Here is a 1986-nt window from a genome sequence, read left to right as displayed (position 1 = left end):
TAACCTCTACGTAGTGTGTGTGTGTAGACCTAGTAACCTCTGGGTAGCGTGTGTGTGTAGGCCTAGTAACCTCTGGGTAGCGTGTGTGTGTAGGCCGAGTAACCTCTGGGTAGCGTGTGTGTGTAGGCCGAGTAACCTCTGGGTAGTGTGTGTGTGTAGACCTAGTAACCTCTGGGTAGCGCGTGTGTGTAGACCTAGTAACCTCTGGGTAGTGTGTGTGTGTAGGCCGAGTAACCTCTGGGTAGCGTGTGTGTGTAGGCCGAGTAACCTCTACGTAGTGTGTGTGTGTAGACCTAGTAACCTCTGGGTAGCGCGTGTGTGTAGACCTAGTAACCTCTGGGTAGCATGTGTGGGTAGTCTGTGTAGCACCACTCTATCCATATATGTGGAATGGACAACAGTCATGCATATGTAGCACTGCGTGAGAGTGGGGTCTCTGCCATTGCCAGCCCGGGAGTGTGCAAAAATAAGTCAATCTCAGTAAATAAATAAATTAAATAAGTAATACAGTAACAAGTCTGAGTGAATAAGTAAGTAAGTGCATCGTAAGTAGCTCTGTGTGAGAGTGAGGTCTCTCCTGTTGCAGGTCTGTGAGTGTGCAGAAATGCCGCAGCTCCACTATCGTGCTAGGTGCGGTGGAGACGGCCGTCCAGGTGACCGGCTGCAAACACCTGAAGCTCGTAGCAGCCTGTCGACAGCTAATCATCAGGTGAGTGGACATACCTGCTGTATAGAATATCACCCGGTGGGTGAGAGTGAGAGTGGCAGGCTGTTGACAGGGGTGTTGACACACCAGCTAATGCATATACCATCAGGTGGACACATGTGCAGCATATATGTGAGTCAGGAAAGCATGGTACCAGAAAACGAATGAATGTCGGCCTGCCACGCCTGTATAGTACTGATGTCGGATGCTCTCTTGTCTGCCGTAGCTCGTCCTCTGCGGCCGTGGTTCATGTACTAACGCCGAGCCATCCGCTAATCCTTCAAGGGTGTGCGGACATCACACTGGCACCCTACCACACCTTCTATCCCCAGCTAGATGATCATCTACGTACGGTGGGGCTGTCGTCACAGCCAAGCTGTTGGGATGCCCCCCTCAGCATTGGTGAGTATATGAGATGCCCCTCTGCATATGAGAGTATGCAGAGAAATCTTTCATAAGGTAGATATCTACACTGCAGGTGGAGTATGTAAGATGGCCACCTGCAGTGCAGGGAAGTACATGGAGTGGCCCACTAAGCATAGGCCAGTGTACGGGTTGCCTGCCACAAGAATAGGTCATAGATCTGTATGTGGGGTGGTCCTAATCATAGGTGCTTGTGCTTGGACTCCTACAGGAAGAAAGATATATCTGTTTTACTCACCAGGTAGCAGTGTGTACACCATAACTCACTTCGTGGTACACGTTTTTGAACAAATGTTACGCATGTGAGTGCTTTTCATGATGCATTGCGTTTATGCCTGTAATGAGAGTTACATCATAACAATGATCATAACATGGTGACTAATGATAATAACATCTGTGTTACGTTACAGATAAAGACTATAAGGAGGACTCCTCAGCCTGGAAACTGATGGACCCAAAGCACTTCTACCTGTTTAACATACCATTCGAAATGGATGGTACCACCAAGGTATTTTCACACCCTGTTAATATTACAATCGCGAAACGCCTGTCGTAGATGGAGTGGTAAAAATGGAATTGATGGATAGAGATAGATATAGAGTATATATGGTCGTAGATGGAATGTCTAGTGGGGGTAATATGGATGTGTGGGTTGCACGGATGGATAGATTGACTATACTGTCCTAGGTGTAAGCGATTATTGTGAGACCAGGGAGTTGTGATCATGTTGAGAAAGCATGGTGAGGTTGCTGAGGGCATATATACTATATACAGGGATGAGATTCTTCCGCGGATCCGCGGAAATCCGCGGATTTGACAGTCCCAGGGGTCGATTTTGTGAAACGTCTAAATTCGTT

General features: G+C 47.8%; 1 protein-coding gene across 1 annotated transcript in view; it reads left to right on the top strand.

Annotated features, from left to right (window-relative positions):
- LOC106806113 (TBCC domain-containing protein 1-like) overlaps positions 1-1986 on the top strand; it is a 10297-nt gene that overhangs the window by 5116 nt on the left and 3195 nt on the right. Inside the window, exons 10-12 of the mRNA XM_014807966.1 lie at positions 587-709; positions 933-1108; positions 1540-1637. Coding sequence (XP_014663452.1) covers positions 587-709; positions 933-1108; positions 1540-1637 — 397 coding nt within the window. The remainder of the gene's footprint in view (positions 1-586; positions 710-932; positions 1109-1539; positions 1638-1986) is intronic.

This window comes from Priapulus caudatus, unplaced genomic scaffold (genome assembly GCF_000485595.1).
Source record: "Priapulus caudatus unplaced genomic scaffold, Priapulus_caudatus-5.0.1 Scaffold143, whole genome shotgun sequence".
NCBI classification, from domain to species: domain Eukaryota; kingdom Metazoa; phylum Priapulida; class Priapulimorpha; order Priapulimorphida; family Priapulidae; genus Priapulus; species Priapulus caudatus.
The sequence above is the reverse complement of the archived record's forward strand: the minus strand, read 5'-3'. Positions and strand labels throughout refer to the sequence as shown.